Source organism: Numenius arquata, chromosome 7 (genome assembly GCF_964106895.1).
Source record: "Numenius arquata chromosome 7, bNumArq3.hap1.1, whole genome shotgun sequence".
Taxonomy (NCBI): domain Eukaryota; kingdom Metazoa; phylum Chordata; class Aves; order Charadriiformes; family Scolopacidae; genus Numenius; species Numenius arquata.
The window spans coordinates 48806358-48828809 of NC_133582.1; the positions used below are offsets into that span (position 1 = coordinate 48806358).

Consider the following 22452-nt stretch of genomic DNA (forward strand, 5'->3'; position numbering starts at 1 on the left):
TTTTGGGCACCTCAATACAAGAGAGATATCGAGGTGCTGGAGCGAGTGCGGAGGAGGGCAACGAAGCTGGTGAAGGGCCTGGAAAACAAATCATATGAAGAGCGGTTGAAGGAGCTGGGACTGTTTAGTATGAGGAAGAGGAGGCTGAGGGGAGACCTCATCACTCTCTACAACTACTTGAAAGGACACTGTAGAGAGGTTGGTGCTGGTCTCTTCGCACAGGTAATTAATGACAGAACGAGAGGGAATGGCTTCAAGTTCCAGCAGGGTAGGTTTAGACTGAACATTAGGAAAGAATTTTTCACAGAAAGAGTGGTCGGGCATTGGAATAGGCTGCCCAGGGAGGTGGTTGAGTCACCATTCCTGGATGTGTTTAAGAGACGTTTAGATGTGGTATTGGGGGATATGGTATAGGGGAGAACTTTGTAGAGTAGGGTAGATGGTTGGACTCGATGATCCCAAGGGTCTCTTCCAACCTAGACGATTCTATGATTCTATGATCTTCAAGATGAGCTCCTTATCTTCAAGGTCTTCTTCAAGACTCCTCCTCACTAGTGTCAATGATGTGACAGTGCCACTCTCCCTCTCTCCATGTAATTAAAACTCTGTCTATTAGGGACAAGTTCAGGATGCATAAAGCCCCCTGAATTCTGAGTGATTTTGGTATCCTACTTTGAAAACAGGAGGAAGAAAGATGAATCCTAAGAATGAAGTTCAAATTATTACAGGTGGAGAGCCAGAGAGACAGGGAAAACTCCACACCTCAAAATTGTTTTGTATATTTGTACTGACATACCCTAAACCTCTCCAGTCATATTTTTCTTGTAAATCTATGGCCTAAATTGCTACCTGCTGCTGAAGAATAGAAGCTCTTGCTTCAATTTTTGTAGGAATGATTGGTCTCCCATGGTAGCAAAACTGGACTTCTGTCATTTAGCAGTGTAAACACTGGATGGCAAAAAAGAGCAACTGTCAGTAGGAAATGTGACTAAAACATATTTTAAACACAGCGGACATATGTTGTTGCCACTTCTTTCTAAGTAACCCTTCACTGATATAGTAACATTGGTAAATTAAGTTTGATCTGTTGTCACTGAAACATGGCTATGAACTATTCCCTGCTTATGAAAAAATGCCTAAAAAAATAATAATAATAAGAAGAAAAGGCATCATCAGAAATCAATCAAAAACACTTTGGCACAGGTATTTTACATACGGCTGTGGAGAAGCTATGTTATTTTGTGTCAATACTGTATTTGCATAAGGTTACCTGCTTGGTATTATTCTGGCTCAGTAATGAAATCAAACGAGGCTTCAAGGGAGGAATAAGTATTGAAGAAAACAATGAAGGATATACACCTTATGTCTAGAAAGAATACTGAGGCTTCTTATAGAAAAAATGATGAGCTTGTCACCAGAAAATATTGATGTTCCTGTTGCCATCTCAGTTAACAAGTTTATGTTTTGCAGGCCTGAGTCTAAGGTCAAAAGAATATTTAAGCCATTAAAAATTCCTGCCTAGAGAGAAAAAGTGAGTGAACTGAGAGCAAGCACTTAGATACATTGACAGGGAAGGCGTAGGAGGAGAAGGTTCATCTCTCCTGGCTCAGGTTTAGATGTTGATTCCAAACAGGTAACTGAATTCTCCAAGAAGCACCAAGATAAATCTAAAAGCTACATCTGCAGACCTTGGGTAGGCTTAACCTTTCTCTTTACTTGTGTGCACCTCTGGCAAAAGGTGTCCCACTGCCTGTGAGGAACTGTTTGAGGGCCTTTATCACCTTCTGTCACGGGCACCTGAAAGCACTTTCTAGAGATGGTCAACTCCCATAGGTGTAGTGTAACAGCAACAGCAGTGATGATGCTCATTTTGTTTGGTTGGTCCATTGGCATCCAGCCAGAGGAAAGTGCAAAATGAGTTGCTTCTCACCTCAGAGGCTCATGGAGTGGGGTAATTGTAACTGTCCCCGGGCAGTGAGTGAGAAAGGTGGGTGTTGTAGCAGATCTGAGGTGGAGCAAACTGCAAGGAAAAGGGGGAGTCTTGTCACCTGTGAAAATTGCTTATTAAGAGACTGGGGAGACAGGTCACAGGCATACCCTTGTGCCACTGCATTGGCATTTAACACATATATTGTGGAAATATTTTTAGACTGCTTTTCAAAGAGGCAAACTTGTAGGACAAGCTTCATACCATAAACAGCTTCCCTGGTTCTGTAACAGGAACAACTGAGGCAAAGATGGGTAAATAGATAAGTAGAAGGTCTGAGATTAAACCTCTTTTTTATTACCTGCAGAATTGCTTCCTTTACAGGACTTTGTTTGGGCTTGTTGATGGTAGAGAGTCCTTTCACCCACCCATTCCAGTGCTTAACTTCCGCAACCTTGAGTTACTGGCCTAATATAATAAAGTTGATTATTCAGAAGATTTGTTGTGGAATTATGAAATCAGAATTAGTGGAATCTTGCAGCTACATCTATATTTTTGTACCATCATACAATGAACTATGTTCCTTTATTTTGATAAACACAGGTTAGCTGTAAAATGGCAGTCTATCACAGTACATTATGCAAATTGGTGATGCCTTACTTAAGATCAACAAGTTTAAAAATTAGATGTTTATGACAAGATTTGTAGGACCATGAAATCTTTGACAGTGCCATACTCTGACCGTTTCATATCAGTTGAAAAGGGGCTTACAAACTAGATAAAAGGAATAGTGGGTATTTTTAAGCAGAACAATGTGTCAACAAACAGGTAATATAGGTAAGAATGAGCATATCAACTACCTAAAAACTTGCTTTTCACACTGAATGTATTGCAGAGGGAACACCACCTTGTCCAGCTTTTGGTAGAGCTCTCTGTAAGAGAAAGCATTCAGATAAGGCACCAAAAGATAGCATGTTATATTGCTGTGAAACCAGTATGGACTGTAAGCCCTAATTCTTCGAAGCATTTAAACATGAATTTGCACATCAAAGTTATGCATAATACCTGCTACCCAGCAACTTCTGGTGAATTAGCACGTCGCATTATAGATGACTAAAAGGCAGAACTCCACTGTGCAGAATGGTCAGTCTAGCTCTCTTGCTAACATAACATTCATTATTAAAAGCAAGTAACAAAAAAGATTGAGCCATATTATCATGTAATTGTCTTACTTATCTTTCTTTTGCATTACAAAAATATTTGTCTTTAATATGGTGTTTGAAGATACCTTTACATGGTGGTTCCATTTGCTTTCGATTTTATGTCAATAAATGCTGTCCTTAGAACCTTTTCACAGAACCACAGAATGAATGATAGTGGTTGGACCTCTGGAGATCATCTAGTCCAAGCTCCCTGCTAGAGCAGGGTCGCCTAGAGCAGGTTGCACAGGATGGCATCCAGGCCATCCTTTTCTTTCCTTTCTGTAAACTTCAGAGCAAAAGCGTATTGTTCAAGATATTTATAAATTCCTAAACAGAGACGTTACGGTGGGGAAGCCTGCCCAAACCATCAGTATAGAAGCACTACTAGGCCCTGCAATAACGTCTGATGCACTAGCATAGAGAACACTAGAGAAAAGCTCTAAATATGTTGTGGTTTGTTGTTTTTTTTAACTGAATGTGCTTTGTAATCAGAAGCATTAAAAATAATTTTTAAAAAAACATTTATTTGAATAGAAATGGTATGTGGTATTTGTAGTTATATTGCAAATGTGCCATACTGTATAATGGAAACATTGGACACCTACTTTAGCATTTACTGCATTGCAGTCAGATCCATCCTGACAGGGTTTATCTGTTATCTCATCCAATTCCCACAGAAAAATGAAATTATATATTTCTCTTTGTGCTCTCAAAGCAGCAAATTCACTAGGTCTGTTGTATTTTTTTGATACTGGGTTTATAGACTTTTCCTTCTTTTCTCTGCAAGCTTATCAACATTTGTAAATCAGTATTTATTTCTAGAAAACTTCTCCTGCCCTACTGCTAAAAATTCTACAGTCCAGACAAGTAATTCTTAATGTGAATATATTTTCTTTTGAGAGGTCATGATGAAGTGACAAAGGGAGGAGATGATATTCATAATACAGCATGTTAGAATACTTAGTGCTTATTTATGTAGCACCAGAATGGAATTCTTACCGATGTACAACATATTTTCATAGCAGTATAATTAATTTTCTCAAGGGGTCAGGGGCTTTTTTCCCTATGTGGTAAATTATGCTAAGTCTTTGTGAGTTAATTAAAAATCTTATCTGCTAATTATCTACAGCGTGTGCAAAATAGCTGCTCATGTAAGTTCTAAAGTTAGGATTTTTTTTTATCACTGGCGTCTTACTGGCTAAGTTAGAAAAATGTGCAAGTATCCTAATGTTGCTTTACAACTTTAATTGGAAGGCATTAAATTGTGATTAGTGTCAGTCATCATGTCTATATTATAAACATAAAATTCATTGTGACTGACATAGGGAATAAGCACAAAACATAGGGAATGCCATTGTTATTTAATGAATCTTACTTACATAAATACCAGTAATATTACTATTACCATTTTTGGTCGTAATATACCATGTCGTAGTTGCATACCATTTTTGGTCAGGATCTGGGAAGATTAAAATCATCCTAATTCTATGACGTTTACTTGGAATAATACTGTTATCAGTGATTTGAAAGATTAACTCTAAGATGGATTTTTATAAGTTCAGAATGATTTTTTTTGTTTTCATGCTGTAAGTGAACCTAAATATCTTGACATTGGTTTAAACCCACTAACAACTACTGCTTTTGGTGAGGGGAATATTTTCCAGATGCAACATTCACCATTTCATTTTGATTCATGCCTCAACTCACTTATGTGTGTGTCCGTTCCTAGGGGTGTTTTTGTGGGCAGGGAGATGGTGTTTTTAGGGGGTTGGAGTGGTTTTTTGGCGGTTTGTTAGGGTTTGTTTTGTTTTGTTTGTTTTCCAAAAAGAAGTGAGGCATATAATAGCTTCTGAAGCTGTGGTGTTCACTGTAAGATTTATTCTCTATTATTAGTTCCTGGTATGTGAAGTGATTGTGCATAGGTTCACAGGCCAGAAGATAAGGAGGATTTTAAAAAGGACCCTAAAGAGTTACATAGTGTTTTTTATGTCATAAAGCGAAAAACAAAAGAGAGCCAAATTAAGATTGTGGTACAGGTTTGGCAGGAATGCTTTTAAAACTAACGTGAGTACTGAATGCATAAAATCAGTAATCAAGTTGGGAGTCATATGCTGGAAGCAGCAAATGTGCTACATTACCTACAAAGATAACACACACTGTTCATTTTTCTTAGTAGCTAATTTAACTACCAGGTTTTTATTGCTGCTCAGTCCTTCCATTATTAGCTGAAGTCAACATTTCCCACAAAAGTTCATCCTTGGTAGTAATAATTTGCTGCCATATAAAATAAATGACAACATAAAAGATTTTAGTGATTGCAGTGCTGGTTGGCACTTTCTTGTTCTCGTTGAAATGAGCACAACACATTGTCTATTACAGCTGCACAGCTACCCTGTGACCGCAGTGTGTTTCAAGTTTTAACATTATTGCTTCTGTACGTATTTTTCCCCCATAAATTATTCTTTGCAGAAGAATGTTAATTAGTAACTGATAGATATAAAGATTGCTAGGGACAGCCCATTAATTCCATTTACCTTAATGGCACTTAGATCTTAGCTTGCAGTACAGCTGTATTCAGACTGGATTATAAATGTAATTTTTTGCATCATTAACTACCCTGATTAATCTTAGACAGCAAAAGCATAATTATAGAAACACAGGACTTGGAATGTGCCAGTTTGAAGTTGTAGCTTTGCTCTTTTATTTTTACCTGACTGTAAACAACATAGGTTTTGAAAATTTCGGCTGGGAAACAGTTTTTCTCCCTTTGTTAGTTATTAACTCATGCCTTGTGCTAGTCATTTCTCATTTCTGCTTTTATTTGGGTTTTTTTGAGGTTTTATTTTGTTTGTGGTTTTTTTAGGTTTTTTTAAGTGCCTTTTTTAACATGTTTTGCTTTTGACTGGTGCAATTACTGGATATTTGCATAGTAATTGACCACTATTAGCAAAGTCTTCATTCTGTTCAAAGAGTAACAAGGAAAACACATGTAGTCTGTGTCTGATTTCTACAGAGGCTCCACAGAGGAGAAACTTTCCGCCAGAAAATGTCATTGTGATTTTCACATTATAGTCGTCATGGATGCCCTGGTTAGAAGTCTGACAAACAATTCACTGTGTTGGGCCAAACAAGAGTACAAATTCAGATACCAGCTTCAGACAGGAGCAGGTTTGATGAGGTGTTGGTCTTGCAGAGAGCAGCCAGGAAATAGCATGTTCTGCTGGAGTTCATGTTTAATGTTAACAGTTGGGAAACCTGATGTGGCTGGTATCATAAAAACTTTTGCCATGTGGGGTTTTTTTGGCTTGTTTTTCTATGAGTTTGATCAGAAAAAGGTGATGTAACCCTACATGATTTTGTGTCTTTGGTGTAGTATCATCTTACCAATATAAAACTGATGTGACAAATCCCCACCCTGATAAATATATAATACGACTTAAAGTGTTAAACTTCCAGTTGCAGTTAATAATGAGAAAGACAATAAGTGACAGGAAGAAAGAGAGAATTTGCACTGGTAATGCCATTTCAATAATCATTAATCTGAAAGGGAAACTAAAAGCAGTTACTTGAATGACAATGTTTCAGAAATGCCATTTATAAACAGTTAATGGATGTTTCTCAAAAACATACTGGATTTTCAGGATCAGTCAACGCTGCTGCATGCTGTAAATGTGCTGTTTGGCTCCTCACAGAGTGTGAACTGGAGAGAAAGAAAAAGAAATACTTTCTGATTATTAATTCAAATTGGTCATCGCACAGTTGCTTTTTTTAATAACATAAATTTCTCATGTGTGGAAGGGTCTGAGCAGATACAAGTCCCTTTCAATATAACAAACTATACTGTTGTATTTAATTTTGTACTTGAGTCTCCTGGCTTCCTCTTCTTTCAAGCCATAGGCATAACCATTGCAGAGAAAATCTACTATGCAAATTACAAGGAGATTACAGTAAGTACAATTTTCTCAGTAGTGCCTGAAACAACAGCAACACTTTTAAGAAGAAACACAAAAAGAAGGGTAGAGGTTTGGAGCACTGAAGTTTGCAGCTGCTCCTGAGGGAAAAGTATTTTTTTCATTATCCTATCCCATAGCAGAACTGTTAGTCCCTGCAGCTGCTCCTGAGACCTGCCAGGGTAAAACCTTCCCTCCCACTAGGTCAGGCTGTCTTTCGAAACAAGAACCAAGAGCCACGTGAAGGGTGGTGAGGGATTGGCCAAAGGCACTGCTCTTACCTAGGAAGGAAGGGGCTGGTGGAGGAATCGGTGGGTTCAACTCCACATTCAAGCACAGACCTCCACAGTGACCTTGAACCATTACTTACTCTCAATTCCCATCTGTAAGACAAGGATAATATTTCCTGGCCTTTTAAGTGTGTCACAAAGATCCTGGTCATTAATGATTAATCCTGGCACATGAATGTGTGCAGTTACATAAGTATTAAGATATGGACATAATTGTCAAAGCTGAGATCCAAGGTCAAGTCTTAGTTTGAACTTGTTCCATCAGAGTGTTAAGACAAGCAGGAATAAGTCCTGATGGATAAGGTTCATCTCTAATATAATTTCAGTATAAAGATAAAACAGCCTTATAGTAGCAGGAAGAATGATGTTTTCATTGGTGATGTTATTTTTATAATCACAGATAATTAAATGGGTAGAAAATAAAACCAGTCTTAGGGCTGAGAGCCCTGCAGGTATTGAAGAAGATAGAAGCAAATCCTCTCAAGCTTGCACTGTACTTTTAGTTTCTTTCTCGTTTTTTCAGAATTATCTCATTGGTTGCTGCCATCTTACCAGGTCCCTCTTACCTATACGGTGTTTTAGATATCTCCAGGGCAGAGCTTTTACTATGAAAGCAGAGACAATGCACCCATATGGTGTCCATAGGCATCAAATGATACATAAAATTGAACCCTGCAAAATAACCAGAGCTGGGCTGTTTGTGCATTGTGGAGTTTCCTTTCTGAAAAGGTATGCTAGCAGTGCAGATGTCTTTAAGTATTTGACTTGCAGGCAACAACTAGACAGTTCACAGGCAATAAAATTGCCTGTCTTCACATTGATAGGTACTTGTGTGAAGTACTCCAGACATAGATGATTTTGAATCAATTATGTCTGTGCTGTCTAGTGCTAAGGCATAAGGCTGTGAATGAGAACAAGTGGAGTTGCCAAAAGTTCTAGTACAGCTCAGTTTTCATATGTTAATTACCTGCCTGTAAGTGGTCTTTGTAAAGCACTGTGAAATACTCAGATGAGACTTCTTATTGTGTCTAAGTTCATAATATACATTAAATCCTTTTCAACCTGATTAATTCAAAATACTCAATGGCACCCTAGCTTTGCTGAGTGTTAAGCAATACTGCCCTTCTGTCTGGGGATCAGCTGAGGAGATGGAAGAACTCTGAAGGACGCTTTCCTGCAGTATCTCAGTGTCTAGCTGCTTCATCTCTTCCTTTTTTGGCTTTGTAGATATATTAATATTTATTTATGGTAGCAGACTCCTGGAAGAAGTGGAGATTGCTGTTGTTAGCCTGTTTTGAGACATCTTGAACTGTTGGGCTAATACTTCTGTATGCACACAAGTAATAACAGGTTTTCTTTCCTTCCTTGGTTTCATTGGGTTCTGGTTTGATCTACAAAAAGCTTAGAAATCAGGGTCAGAATGGTACTTCCCCAGCAATACTTTTTTCTAAATTTTAATTTTGACGTATCATTCAGATAAAACTTTAAAGATGAAATTGCATGGAAATGTGCACTCTTAACTTTTCATCTTTTTCCAAATGGTGTAAAAACATGTTGAGAATTATTTAATGCATCACATTTTAGAGATGGGTAGGAAGGGATTAAAGCACTTCAAGTAGTGAATGAGCCGTAACTATATTCTCCACAGCTGTTCAGTGCACTCAGGATTGCACTAATGATTCAGTCACTAAGACCGACAGGAGACTTGGAATGAACCTCAGTGGCAATCTGTAGAGAATTACTTGAAAAGTACAGTTACAATGTGGGTAGCCAGCACAGGGATAACTGTGTTCTTTTCATCAATAGGGAATAGAATTGTGGTTTAGTACCATGAAGAAAATGTGAGACACATCAACTGATGGGGAGTTGGGTTAGTAATGTAATAATCTCCATTTGTTCTAAATTATTTATTTTCTGTCTACTCCTACTTTCTGTGTCCTAAAGAGTCTGAAGCAGAAATCGGGTTGGTCTTAATTTTGCAGTTCCAAATGCCTTATTAAAATGTACCTTCTGACCACCTATTTCTCTCATCTTCCCGGGATCTTGCTCAGCTTAGTACCAAATTCTAATGTTATTTATGCATGCATAGTTACTAAGCACAGCAAGGTTTATTGTCATCATTATGTAAGCTCTCAAACTATATCAAGAGAATTAACTACATTTTTTTTCCCATTTTCCAATTTCATATTTCTCTCTCTTAGTATGGGTGAGTTTTCTGAACACAGTCTCATTCTAGTTCAAAAATTCAGGCAAGTTTTAGAGCTAATAACATTATGGAGGAAGTAAGCAGGTTAATGACTTCCTATGGACCATAATCTATGAGCCAAGCAAAGTTAAAATATTTTTCACATGCAAGGAGATATAATTCTGTTAGTAATCTGTACGAGGGCCATGAATATAGCTGTGCACATTATTTACCCTCATACTTAACCATTACCTGTTGTAAGGATATATTCAGCTGCACGTGCAAACTGTAACACCTCAATTCCCGTATGTGAAGAGTGTGGGGAACATTATTTTTCTGTGTTGACTGCTGGTGATGAAATTAATTTAAATAAAATTGTCTTGAATCTCAAGAAGTGAGGCAATATGATGGCAATTGGTCACATAGGTTTATATCCTTGAATTTTTCTTAAGAAGGACAGTAGAACATTTCTTCTGAGAAAGGGAATGGGGATGTTTTATGTGCTTTTTTCAGTGCTGACCTGAAAAAAAAAAAAAAAAAAAAAAAGAGAGAAAAAAAAAAGCCTGTGGTCAAATAATTATACTAGCAAATGTCTCACTTGCTCCTGAAGTGAAATGCTTCCACTAGATTTTGAAGACAGACAGATATCCATTTAAGAACTTGTAGATAAATTCAATAATTATCTAATTACTCTGTTGTACAAGGTTGTCAGAGACCTAGTGGCTAAGCGAGCAGAGCAGCTTTGGTAAATGTTTCATCTGAAATGTTGAAGTTTTTCACTCTGAAACAGTTATAAAATGAGAATCTGAAAAATTTCTGTATTTCCAAGATTCAACTGCTGTGTTTTAACCTTTGCTTCACGAAAATATTTACTCATTCACACCTCTCCTGCCAAAACCCAGGGTAAAAGTATTCTGTACCCATAAAATGTTTTTCCTTTCATAGTGCAGGGTATGGATAAGATGATTTCTTGGGTCCCTTTTAGTCTCTTATTCTCTAGTTCTACAAGTGTGGCTTAGGAATTGTAACTTCTCAAGATGATAAATCTTAACTCATTAAGACAGATTCTGAAATGTGTTGAAATGTTATAAAAGTATAGATTTGATAGAGTATTTTAATAATGTCTGAAGAATGCCTTGGACTTTTTCAGGTAAGAAAGTACATTTTTAAACATTCTATTTGTACTCTACACCTTAGTTCTTAGTGGTTTCTTTGGAGTCACCACACTAAACATGGTAAATCAGAAGAATTTTTACAATAGGCTAAAAAAGCATAGCAGCGTGGTCAGGAAGGTTGCATTGCAGAATTATTTTTACACTTCTTAAACACATCTATACACAGTCACTTCTCTGAAAAATGTGTAGCAGTTTGTAGTGATCACTTTGGACTCTTGTACTTGTGAGCAATTCACTTGAAAGAGTGAATGAAGTGCTTCTCTGCTTGTTCTGTCTGGCACACATCCTGGGGTTTTTTTTGTGATTAGAAAGACACATTATTATTAAATACCAATTATAGCATTTGGTCCAGTTTTCTGAAATTCATTCACATATGAATGATGCTGTTGGGAATTGTTGTGTAACCCTCATTATGTCTGCCAACCTTTTGTTCCAAACTCTTTTCTTAAGCACAAAACATGAAAATGCCCTTAGCTTTTTTTTAATGTGTTCTTTTTCTCATGAGCTTATTTCTGCTTTGTTCTTGGTTGAAACTGAGAAAACAAATGTCATTTGTGAACCTTAGGTTATTATTTTTATTGGTATCTTTAGAGAGAATATAACATTTATCTCTGTTTTAAGCAGTTGTTTTGGGTTTAATCATATTTTTACTGTCTGCCACTGCTCATTTAAGTGAGCAGCTGAAAAGAAACAATCTGCCCCTTCTTTCCACACCACGTTGGGAATGCCAACTAGAAATAGAGCGAGTAATTCTCCCACTTTCAAGGTGGTCTGTTTCGTGTTAGTCTGTTCTTATGCTGCAAGTGTTGTATTGAGCATTGTCCACAGGATAATAGAGCAATATGACAAGCATGCCACATTTGGTTGCCTTTATCTTCTCTCCTTTGGGAGAATCTTTTTGGTCTGGTAGAATTTTGTGCGTCCTTTGGATCAGCACTGGGGAGCAATCATAGTTTTCTAATTCCAAAGATTATTATCCATGGTATTCTTGCTCTGTTTGTTGAAGAAATTGGAAAACATGTTCTGAATGAGATGGGACTGAAGAAGAAAGGGCCATCCCATTCCAGAAAACCAGTTGAATACCACACTGGAGAGTTGTTCTGAGAGATGCAAGGCAAGTCACTTAACCCAAACTTTTCTCAGACAACTTTATGGGTTGTGAGTCTGATTTGCATTGTAAGGCTGTGCTTAGTCTGTGTAGCACCTTCATAGATTAATCTGAAGTCGGGAACTGTATGGTGAACATATGAAAGGCAATATAATACTAAGTACTCTTAGGTATATTTAATTGGATAGCTGGAGCTAGTGTACGTTTTTATTCTTCGTTTCTGAGAAAATACCATCTTTTATCTAACAAAGAAGTTTTGAAAATAATTAATTATACTTGTGAAGCAAGTGTCAGTGAAGACTATAGGAGAGCAAATGAATAGGCTGATAATTCCCATTGTGAGCAAGGTTTCAGCTTTATACAGTAAATGAAGTCTAGGGCTATTCATTCAAGCCCTTGGACAAAACACAACGTTGAACAGTTGCTCATTGAATGACCATTGTCCATCTTCTGAACAGAACAAAGCCAGAAACTTTCAGGAAAAATATGTGAATATATTTCAAAAATGTAAATTCATAAAGGTGTTTTTAAGGGCTTGATCTGCAACCTTTATGTTCTTTTAGCACGGTGTGTTTCTGTGTTTAGCATATGCACACATACATACACAGATTTGTTCCAGTTTGACAGTCCTTCACATGTTGTTTAGTGTGTTTGATTAGCATAATCACCATGTCATTATTTCTTACTAGCCTTAGCATATGCAAATTCTTATCTTTTGACTGACAACCATTATTAGACAATCAGAGTATAAGGATTTGCATAATCTCTATGTGGTTACAGTATTTCTGTGCAATACCACTGTGAATGCAAATCCTTTGGCTCTGACTGGTTTCTGTATATTCAAGCAGTTTGCCAGAAATACTGCTGCTGCCTCAGCATCTCGTTGCCAAGTGGGAAAATCTAAAAGAAAAGCCATAACAAAAAAAGAGCAAGAGAGAAATACTAGACTTACATCAGAAAGGTGACTAGACAACTGTTCCAATTAAATAGCTCGATTAAAAAAGATAAATCCTTACACTTTTAGAAGACTTCAGCAAGAGAATCAAATGTTTACTTTGGAAATTCATTCTGAAGTACTAGTCAAGTTACATAAAGCAGTTACATTGTTTGGGAAGTGACTACAGTTTTCTTTTTGATAGATAGCACTTTTCTAAAGAAAAGCAATTCTTCTGTAAATATTGCACATTACTGTAGTTGTTGCAGGTATTTTATGTGAATTATTTTATATTTAATGAGGTCAAGTAATATTTCAGTTTGATGTACATGAAAAGCATCAGGTTAGTTCTACTCTGTTTCATTGATAAGAGAAGAAATGGTAGACGATAAGAAAAGATGTTTAATGCTGAGTTCAATTCACTGCATAATTATTCACCATAATTACTAGGGCAATACTGAATAAATTAGCTGTAAAAGGATAAACCATGCATGGTAGCACATCTAGAACACGTATTTTAACTGTTTGACATCATATTGTTCTACTTACACATGAAACCAAAATACTGTTGTTCTTTTTTTTGTGTGTTTAATTATGCTTACCAAGCTCTTCCCATCATTCCTTTCGAATTGTGTTCTTTGGTTCGTTTATAGGATTCTTATTCACAGATTAATGTGATGTTGGAAAAAAAAGCCCTGGACTGCTAGCCCTAAAAATAGGATGTATTTATTATGGAAATACAGAATGTCAAATATACTTAGGATCAAATCACTGTGCAGTTGTTGAACTGGTCTGTTTCTGACCTGAACACCAGTATATTAAGAAAGCATCAGGTAGATTGTAAGGTATAGGACTGATACTTCTGGAGACCATCAGACCTACTACACCTGCTGCACAGATTTATTTTTTTTTAACAAGCACAGTTAACAAATACTTTCAAGAGTTTTGAGATGGATATGCACACACGGAAATGAACCGCAATGTGTGACACCCAGTAGTTCCAATACTTCCTGGAAGTTTTAGACCTGTTGCACATGCTTTATCCAGCTTGAGTGTGCAGCTTCCGTAGATGCCAAGTATCTTCTGGAGAAGGTGCTACCACTCAGCTGAACAATGCCCACAACATGGGTACTCCATACGGGCAATATAAGGCTGAATGTCCAGCAGTTCTCCAAAACATCAGAGTTTCTGCATAAGTAATAATGTAACAATGTAATGTAATGTGATATAATACAAGATAATATTACTGCATCTGTACAATTGACCAGCATGATTGCAGGGAAAATCATTCTGAATTTTTGATGCTACTGAGATCAGAGAGGAACTGCTCAATTGGAAATAGTCAAATTATGCTCTGAGAAAATTCAAAAGTCCCCCAGCTATAAATGGTAGTGGCTTTACATGATTGAGGAGCTTTCCTCTAACTTTTAGTAACTGCTTCTCTGTGTTTCTACTAGTATGTCACAACTATAATGCAATAGGCAGTTTCATGTTTGAACAGTTTGGTGTTAAAACTGCATCCATCATGCAGTTTTAAAAATTGATTCAGTTCACCAGTAAGTATAAACTGTGGTGCATATGATAACATTTTGTTCTTTTTTGTTTGGTAAGGCATTGTGTATGTGATTGGTACAGGATTTACACTGCTTCCAATGCTCTTATTAGTTTCACCATTTGCTGGAACATTAAGAGAGTGAATGAACGGAGTCCCCACTGAGTTATCTTTATTTCTTATCAGCTTTACGATTAAGATCTTCCATAAGTCTCAACTCATATGTGAAAATATTAATACCTTGCCTACAAGTATAATAATATTACAGTGTGCTTGTTTGACTTAATTTTTGTACTTACAATGTGTGTAGAAATGCAGACCTATGGTAAGAAACCATACTCAGAATATCATTCCTTTAGTGTTTTTTTCATTGTAACATTGCATTGTGTTAGCATCTGGATTTTAAGAAGTTCTAGGAGGCGTTGGTAGCTGTGTCACTGAATTCACTTACCTATTTGAGTAATGGAGGTCAGTCCTTTGGTGGGTAATTTTTTTGTAAATTACCACTAAAATGGTCTACGGCAATTTTTTCCTGAGAGCTTCAATGACCTGATGTGTTTTTCTGCTCACTTAGTATAGGACTGTCATGGTTTAACCCCAACAGGCAACCAAACACCACTCAGCTGCTTGCTCACTCCTCCCCCTTGCCCCCCATCCCCTGGTGGGATGGGGAGGAGAATCGGAAGAAAAGGTAAAACTCTTGGGTTGAGATAAAGGCAGTTTAATATGACAGCAAAGGAAGATAAAATTAATCATAACAATAATAATAATAATATACGAAACGAGTGATGCACAGTGCAGTTGCTCACCACCTGCTGACCAATGCCTGTCCTGTCCCCGAGCAGCGATCCCACCCTCCGGCTGGGGTTAAACCACGAGAGGGACAGTAGTGATTTGAGTCAATCTTTTGCATCTAATTTGTTTGGCTTTGAGGTAAAAATAGATTTGTACTTATTTGATTGTTTTAGGGCTACCATATGTTCTGAACAGGCTCTGGGCATCCACACGATCATCAACCTTTTACCTGGATGCTTTTATTTATAGACATTAGTGTAATTCTGTTAGTTTACTGCCAAACTCAAGCATTTGAAATGCTCATGTCATGCCCCTTGGTTTTAATATACAATTAAAAATAATAAAAATAACTCAAATTTCTCTATAGGTAAAATTTACCAATCAGGGTTCTGCCCTCTGCAGATCTTTAATGAAATTTAATGAGATGGAGACTTGGCTACAGAAGGCACTCAAGGATAGCAGCTATGGTGATTCTGGAGAAGTTGCCCAGGCAGGTAAAATACTATGGGATCTCTTGGGTCAATTTCTTGGTTATTTTGTAGTAGATGTTTCATCCAGAAAACTTTATGCAACGGCCATTCCTCTCATCTGCAGTTCACAAAAAACAGAAAGAAGGAAAAAAAAAAAAAAGAGAGAGCTTTTTTGTGCTCTATGGTAAGCACAAGAGCAAAGAAGAATGTGGCTAAGGTCATTGGTTTGACCAAGTTGAATTTGGAACAAGCAAGCAAAACCACATGACAGCGGTAAGGTCAAAGATAAGAATATGGAGTAAGGGGCCAACTTCTGCCATACCCTTTGTTTAAGCCTGGATTTTGCTGAATTATGGTAAGCCCCTGAAGTACTTATGGAGTACAGTATTTGATCAAAGAAAGTAAAAAATACCATGTTGCCATAAATTTCAGCTTGAATAATTAAAATATAGATGATATTATTGCTGTGCATTTTATGTATTGAAAACAAAAATTAACTGAATGAAATATGAAACCTTTTATATTTATCTTTGTTGCCCAAACTAGCAGTTACCTTATGGTTTGCAGTGAACCTTGAACAATAACCACAAGGAAAAGCATGACACTGCCTGTGTTACATAGTAAGATATAGCTAGTGCTGGATAGTAGAAAACCAAAAGGCAGTGAACAAGTGAAACACAGGGCAGCTCATCCTTTTTGTGTTGTAACTTATATTGGCAGGAGGAAATAAAGGGACATCTTGCAATCCTTGCTCTCCTGTATGGTTTTGACAGCTGAATCATAATCTTTCTTATGAATTGCAAACCTCTCTGACCTTCACTATAAATGGGAATAAATTAAATCGGTTGCACCTAAGAAATAAAGTAAAAACTCAGCAATTGTCATATAGCACTAGTAATGAGTAAAAAGCAGATTTTATCAAAGTTTATCATGGTAACTTTTATTTTGAAAGCAAATACCATTTACATAAGTTGAAATACAATTTATATGTGTAATTAGTAATATTCAATGAGCCTAGAAGTGCTTGGAGGTTCTGTTAAGTATCTCACCACTTGCTGATTATCTCAACTACATTATATTATTTCCCTCTTTATACTTCCCTGCAATCTTTGCTCTCTATTTTCTGGCAATCAGCTGCCTCTCTTTGTTCCTCTGACTCTCAGCAGGGCTCCTCTCTGTCTTCCAGTGCCTGTGAGACCTGAGTGCTTATCATGGTGCACCTAGGTATCCTGTTACCTCTTTCAAATTTCCTGCATAAAACTTCTGGAGGCTTATCTGGTGCTTTTAGGTGTTTATTTGAAAATTTATGGATTGGTGGTGTTTCCTAAATGAAATCTTCAGGAAAATATAGTAACATCAAATATCACTCCAGCAATTCTGCCCCAACTTTATTAGAATCAGGGGCTAAGTTTTGAAATTTAATTCTGCTTTGCAGTATCAAAGAGCAATTGGCAGAGAAGGGGTTCTTACTTTGAAGAAGCTTTTCATCCAGTTCACAATAAGGCCATGTAGCTGTATGTCTAGAAGTTTGCATCTTTAGAAGGAGAACGGGAAGTGTGGAGATGGATTTCTATATCATCAGATAAACGAGAGAAAATCTGTGGAGTGATTAGGAAAGAAACTCCACATTTTTCCATGAGATCAAAATAAAATTAAATCCAAAATAGACTGACTATTCCACACATTCATGATTTTTCTCAATTCTGAAAAATTCTTTGTCTCATTCTTAATATGTGAGCATCAGTTCCCCCAGAAATCCAACCCCATTTGGAGCTAAAATTCATACTGTAAAGATGGGTAAATCCAACTCAAAATACCGGTTTTTCCATCTTATGAACCCATGGTGGTACCTTTCATATAACTCTTAGAGAGCTTCTGTGTTGGCTTTCTTAATTTAGGACACTTGTGAGATAATGTGAAAGAGATTAACATGTTAACACTGAAGGCTAAACGAATCGTATCTCACAGCTGTGGTTAATGGAAAGGCAAACAGTTACACTGGATCAAATAATGCACAATTTCTTGTTATCATGTGCAGACTTATTTATATATCTGAGCTTGAGGTTTCCCTACGTATTTTAGACCTGCAATGGCAAAAGGAATAGTGCCTAAATTTCTTTAGAAAGGTTAGCTAAATTTCTCTAAACTTCAGCAGCAGCAAAATAGCATCAGTTAAGACCAGGTCATCCTTTAGTGTTGAAAATCACAGGACACAGGTTTATTGGTTCTGCTGGTATAAGAAGTCACCTCTTGGGTAGTGAAGAGTTGAAAAAAGAAGAGCTTTTACTGTCTATTTTGCTTTCATATGTGGTGGTGTTCTTTCTGGTTTATACAACAGTATTTTTGGACTTTTTCAAGATTGTGTTACTGAATATGAGTGCCCCTAGCACATGGTTTGATCCCACAGAAAGTCTTACGCAGCATGCTGTAGTGTTTCAGAGTTTGATATACTCTCACCTTAGCTGTAAGCGTTATTTTGGGGTTATGTTACAGTGAGCCCCTAGTTCCTAGGTAGCATTGGAGTTCTTTTAGGCTGGTGGTTGCACAAATGTATGAGAGATTTCACTGTCACATCAAATTGAAGAGGATGTTCAAACTGAGTATTTCTTCCAAACCTTTCTATAAAGCTCTGCCGTTTTCCTTGTTCTTTTTTTTCTTTTTTTTTTTTTTTTTACAAATCTGAATTTCTTTTCAACAAGAATTAGTTTAATGACCTATTTCATATCTGACACTGAACAGCTGTCAGGTGATGCAAAATTTCTGTGCTGATCTCTTCTGGATTCACTGCAATAGAGGCCATGACTGTCTACCATTACAGCTTCTGTGAATAATTGATTACTCTAAGGAAAAGCTCTGATTCTTTATTTATCAAATAACCCTTTGCTAACAGACTAGAAAAAAGTGAATTGTGGGAATATGAGCACAGAAAAAGGTTTTTTTTTTTCTCAAGGTACATACAAATTATGCTGTGTGAATACTGGTTATCATCATAGTACAACAATTAGTTATATTTGTGTCATCAAAATCTGTGAATTTTTAAAAATACAATTTAAAGATAGAAACTATTAGTGGCTTTGTGAAGTTGCTATAAAGCTATTCTTAGATTTTAAAAACAGCTGTCAAATGCTTCTTGTGAAAAAGAAATAGAAATAATTTTGACCAATGAATTTGGGGAAGTTGATTTCAATCCTCCATGTAAAAAAAGTCTCTTGAGGAGCTTTTTTGAAATTCTCTGCCAAAATGGTACTTGTTTTTATAGGACCCTGACTTGCAGACACTGCCAGATCAGTGTTCTGTTAGAGGCATGCTTTTCATGAAAATTGAAATTCATCCTTAAAATAGAATTTATTCAAAATAGTTTTTTCTAAATGGCTGTGAAAATAATCTTTGGAAGATTTGGGTTTCTCACAGATTGTGTAGATGTTGTTTTAAGAAAAAGATTGATTTATCAGTTCCTGGAAAATTATTATTTTTTCATAATACTGAATTATTGTGTGTTATTCTGGAATTACTTGCATATAATATTCCTTAACATTTCCATTGATCCTTTTCTTAGTAAATTTATGTAAAATATTCTTGTTTAATTTAGTGCACTGGCTTTTCTGTGATATAAAAAAGCTTAAATTGGTGTTTTGATAGGTAAACTTGTTCAGCGTTTACAGTTTTTTGCTTTCTTCAGTAAAGGGAGATTGGTGCGTATAGAATTGAACTAGGGATGTGTACTTCAGGATACTTAATGACACTTTTCTTTGTACCTTTCTGTATTACCTCTTTGTAAAACTGCATGAAGAAGAAATATTCATTTTTAAAGAAAAATAATAGTTTTCTGTAGTGTGAGGTATGATATGGCATGATGCAGAAATTTTTTTGATACTATAGATAATATAGCATACAGTGGAACAGCAAAAGCTTTCATTTTTCTTTTTATTCTCTCTTTACAGATGGACCCAATTCAAAAAGCTGTAATAAATCATACATTTGGGGTTCCTCTTCCTCATCGAAGAAAGCAAATCATATCATGCAACATTTGCCAGCTGAGATTTAATTCTGATGTAAGTCGATCATTTTGTATCAGATTAGAAATACGTATTTATCTTCTAGGATGTGCCGTAATTTGCATAAATTGACCGTAAATGAAACGTTGTGATTTCAGTTTGTGGCTCAGCAGATGAAAAGGCTGTAGGATGCTTCAAATAAACACAATTATTTGGTAGTGTTTATACACCCGGCCAGATTTTCCCTGCGGATATATTCCCGCAAGCTCATCAACTTCAGTTGTGCTGCACAGAGTGTAAATAGGAAAATGGATTGATCCATTACTGCTAATAAGGCTGAAATATTTGCTGAGTCCTAATTCTTCTACCATTCCTGGTTATGTTTGCCTGCCTTTTCAGTCTGTAGTTGTTACAAGTTATTCAGATATACTTAGAGTACTTGCAGATCTACCCTCCTTTTTTTACCTTTACAATATCTGTCCTGCCAATAGAAGCTTTAAAAGAAAAAAAAAAAACAACAAAAAACCACAAAATAAAACAACCAAACCAAATCAAAAATCCCAAACAGGTGATGTTTTTTGTCAATTGGCTCCTGCCTTACATCCTCTCACTCCTCCAGCAAGCTGCACTGGAGATAGTCCCTGATATAGAGAGGTAACCTGTACCCCGTAATTACCCAAGGAAGCTGTGCTGTGGTGCTCCTTGCCAAGAAATAGCTGTTCTGTCACAGAAAAGCTTCTTGGAATTTAACTCCTTTATTTCCTTCTCCAAGATCATTGTGTCAGCAGACAAAACCTGACATACTACAATATAATTTATTCTGCTATTCTCTCCAGGAAGTTTCTTGACATGGGCATCTCTGTTGGAAATTTACCTTGCCCTGCCAAATGTCTTTCATTTACTACCTCTTTTACTAATTTAAATATGGATGTAACTTCTGTCAGAATAAAATTGTTTGAATTTAGAGTGAGGTCTAACCTCAAAACATCCATGAGATTCCTTCCTTATGCTAGTCATATGAAGAAATGGAATAATTCTTGTGGGCTGCTGCTTCTTTGTAGGCAGCTATTTATGTACAGTTTGTACCTCTTTTTAGTTTATCAATTATTTATCAAAGCCACAAACTTGTCAAAAACTTAAATCAAACCTTGAAAACTTCTTCTAAGGATCAGCCACCTAGGGATGAAAATAACTCAGGTCTCTTCATTCCCCTCAGCTTTTTATTCCTTAGAAATAATTTTAACAAGATCTCAATTTCCAGACCAGTCAGCATCATGTACTTAGTATCACTGATGACTCCAAGTTTTTGTAGTTCATGGACTGAATGGACACCTTCCTCTTATAGCATTGACATCATTCTCAAACAGTAGTGCAAGGAAGGGTTAGGCGTTCTCTGGAGCCGTCGCGTCCCTCACAGATAAAAATAGAAGAGTCAAATTAAGTTCTTTCAGTTAGAAGCCAGATGCTAGATTTAGGACTGTAGATACTGAGGCATTCATGAGGAGGGGACGATGGAGACTTCTAGGGCCACAGTGGATCCCTCTGACTAAGCAGCCCAGCTCGTCACTTAAAATTTTCAGCTTTGTCTTAGGAAAAAGTATGTCACATTGAATCATACATAGTATATAGCTGCAAGAGACATCAAACACTTCAGTGTTACATACCAAAGTGGAACACCTCCTTTCACAGAGGGTATACCATTTCTTAGTCTGCAAAAAGATCCAGACAAAAAAGAGGATGAACATGTCATTAAAATGACATAGTCATTAGCAAGTACACAACTCTGATACATGGAGTGGAAGATTTTCCAGCTGACAGGAGCTAGGCATTTTCCAGAATAAAATGTTTGAAATAAAAATTCCTCTGCACAGAAGCAAACAAGATATCGGTGGACGCTCATACTTCTTACTCAGGGGGGTGGTATGCTCCCATACTTTTCTGCTGCTCTTAGAAAGGACTCCAAAGAAGAGGGGGGGAAGAAGCAGTGGCCATTTTCAGAGTCATGTACGGTGTTCAAAAAGCTAGTTTCAGAAGACATCTATTCATTTAGACTCTTCATAGCAAACTCTTGGAAGAAAAGGTTTCAAGCAGATACTCAGTTGTCTCTTCACATCTTCAAGTGAGAGAGGCTTGAACTCCAATTTGCCAACACTGTTCGGTAGAAGGTTGTTCTAATGCCTCTCTCTCTCAAAGCAGATCAATGTCATTAACTTTTTGGAATGGAGAGACCTTCTTACTGAGTATCTTTCACTTTCCACTTTTAATATTCACCTAATTTTTAAAGCAACTCCAGTGTTTCTGGTTGATGGAGAGATCACAATCCAAAAGCTGCCCATTGATTAACCTGTGACGATATCTCTTCCCCTTTTCCCTACCACACAGAAGAGATTTGCAGGTATCTTTTATAATGGTCTCTTCTCATCCCAGTGCATATAATTAGTACTGTTGAAAATCACAAAGTTCTCTGCTGAGGCTTTTCAGGAAATAGTAAGTAGACAGAGTTCCACTGCAGGTTAGAAATGCTTTTTTGCAATGTGAGGAGAACAGGCAGAACTAAGTTCCTCTGTTGCTTGTGTAGTTCTCTATGGCCAACAGTTTTTGAAGCAAAAATGTGCTAAACTAAAGATTTAATGTTGACACTTCAAGGAAAGCTTGCTCTGAAGAAAAAAAAGTGATTAGCTATCATTTTTTGGTAACTCAACTGTATGAATGGCAAGTACACACATTGTAATTTTTTCTTTTATTATTATGAGAAAATTTCATTTACTGGGTATTCCTACCTTTCATTTTCATCGTATTTTGTTGAACATGATTTAAAACCATAACAACAATAAATAACTTTTCTGTTCAGAAACCTAGGGCTTTGTGG

General features: G+C 36.7%; 1 protein-coding gene across 2 annotated transcripts in view; it reads left to right on the forward strand.

Moving 5' to 3' along the window:
* The window catches only part of ZNF385D (zinc finger protein 385D), a 426763-nt gene that overhangs the window by 308491 nt on the left and 95820 nt on the right, over positions 1 to 22452 (forward strand). For both annotated transcript variants that reach the window (XM_074151119.1, XM_074151120.1), the window contains one exon: positions 19530 to 19640. In XM_074151119.1, coding sequence (XP_074007220.1) covers positions 19530 to 19640 — 111 coding nt within the window. The remainder of the gene's footprint in view (positions 1 to 19529; positions 19641 to 22452) is intronic.